This window comes from Acanthisitta chloris, unplaced genomic scaffold (assembly GCF_000695815.1).
Source record: "Acanthisitta chloris isolate BGI_N310 unplaced genomic scaffold, ASM69581v1 scaffold42402, whole genome shotgun sequence".
In the NCBI taxonomy this organism is placed as follows: Eukaryota; Metazoa; Chordata; class Aves; order Passeriformes; family Acanthisittidae; genus Acanthisitta; species Acanthisitta chloris.
Window position 1 is genome coordinate 1 of NW_008662895.1, and position 1,196 is coordinate 1,196.

General features: G+C 46.3%; 1 protein-coding gene across 1 annotated transcript; it reads left to right on the top strand.

Moving 5' to 3' along the window:
• The first annotated feature begins 512 nt into the window (after positions 1-512).
• Positions 513-1,002, top strand: LOC103798500 (histone H2B 7). The gene has a single exon (XM_009070766.1). It carries the CDS (start codon positions 513-515, stop codon positions 891-893), a length of 381 nt encoding a protein of 126 aa, XP_009069014.1. The 3' UTR covers positions 894-1,002.
• The last annotated feature ends 194 nt before the right edge of the window (positions 1,003-1,196 follow it).

Below are 1,196 nucleotides of genomic sequence, written 5' to 3' on the forward strand. Positions count from 1 at the left end.
AAAGGCTCTTTTCAGAGCCACCCACAAGTTTCACAACAAGAGCTGTTAAGTTACTGATCTCTTGGCTTACTAGGGTTTTTAGCAAACTTACCAGATGATATTTAGTCACCGTATTATAAAACATATAATTTAATATCGCATATACCACACATAAACTTACGCAAAACCCGAGTAGGTGAAAATTCCTGGGGTGCTATGATCAGATGTTTTACAGAATTTCGTTATTGAATGTAAAGGCACAGCAACTTTCTGGATAACGGGTTTTTTGCGTTTAAACGCATTACTGTCTTCACCGGAGTCACAAAGCACAAAGCTGGTGTAAATGCAGCGCCCAAGCCGTGGCGGTTACAGGACGGAAGTGCCTGTAATTACGTTGGTATTTTTTACACCAATAGGAATGGAACAATTACAATCCTCTAATTTGCATAACGCCATTATAAATAGAGGGGGCACAGGCGCCATTTTTGATGTTGTTGAGCTACAGTGAAGAGCTTTGAAAGAAAACATTAGCCATGCCTGAACCGGCGAAATCTGCCCCCGCGCCCAAGAAGGGCTCCAAGAAGGCGGTCACCAAGACCCAGAAGAAGGGAGACAAGAAACGAAAGAGAGCAAGGAAGGAGAGCTACTCGATCTACGTGTACAAGGTGCTGAAGCAGGTGCACCCTGACACTGGCATCTCATCTAAAGCCATGAGTATCATGAACTCCTTCGTCAACGACATCTTCGAGCGCATCGCGGGCGAAGCTTCGCGCCTGGCGCACTACAACAAGCGCTCCACCATCACCTCTCGGGAGATCCAGACAGCCGTGCGCCTGCTGCTGCCCGGCGAGCTGGCCAAGCACGCCGTCTCCGAGGGCACCAAGGCTGTCACCAAGTACACCAGCTCCAAGTAGAAAGATTTAAAATTAACCCCCAACGGCTCTTTTAAGAGCCACCACGCTTTCCTAAACAGAGCTGCAGTTGCGAATTATGTTTCTCTTACATGTTCTATGTAAAAATCATGCATGTTGCACTAACAATGGATTAGTGAGCAATGTTCTGAACTACGAACTTTAACTTTGAATAAACGGCCTCTACAGTAATAAACAGCTCTTGTCGTGAAATTTGTGGGTGGCTCTGAAAAGAGCCTTTGTGTTGTTAACAGTTCAGCTATGCCGGCAATGATGGAGTTTAGCCGCCGAAGCCGTAGAGGGTGC

Excerpts from the sequence above, each read along its gene's own strand:
- LOC103798500 (XM_009070766.1), top strand. The coding sequence starts at position 513 with ATGCCTGAACCGGCGAAATCTGCCCCCGCGCCCAAGAAGGGCTCCAAG.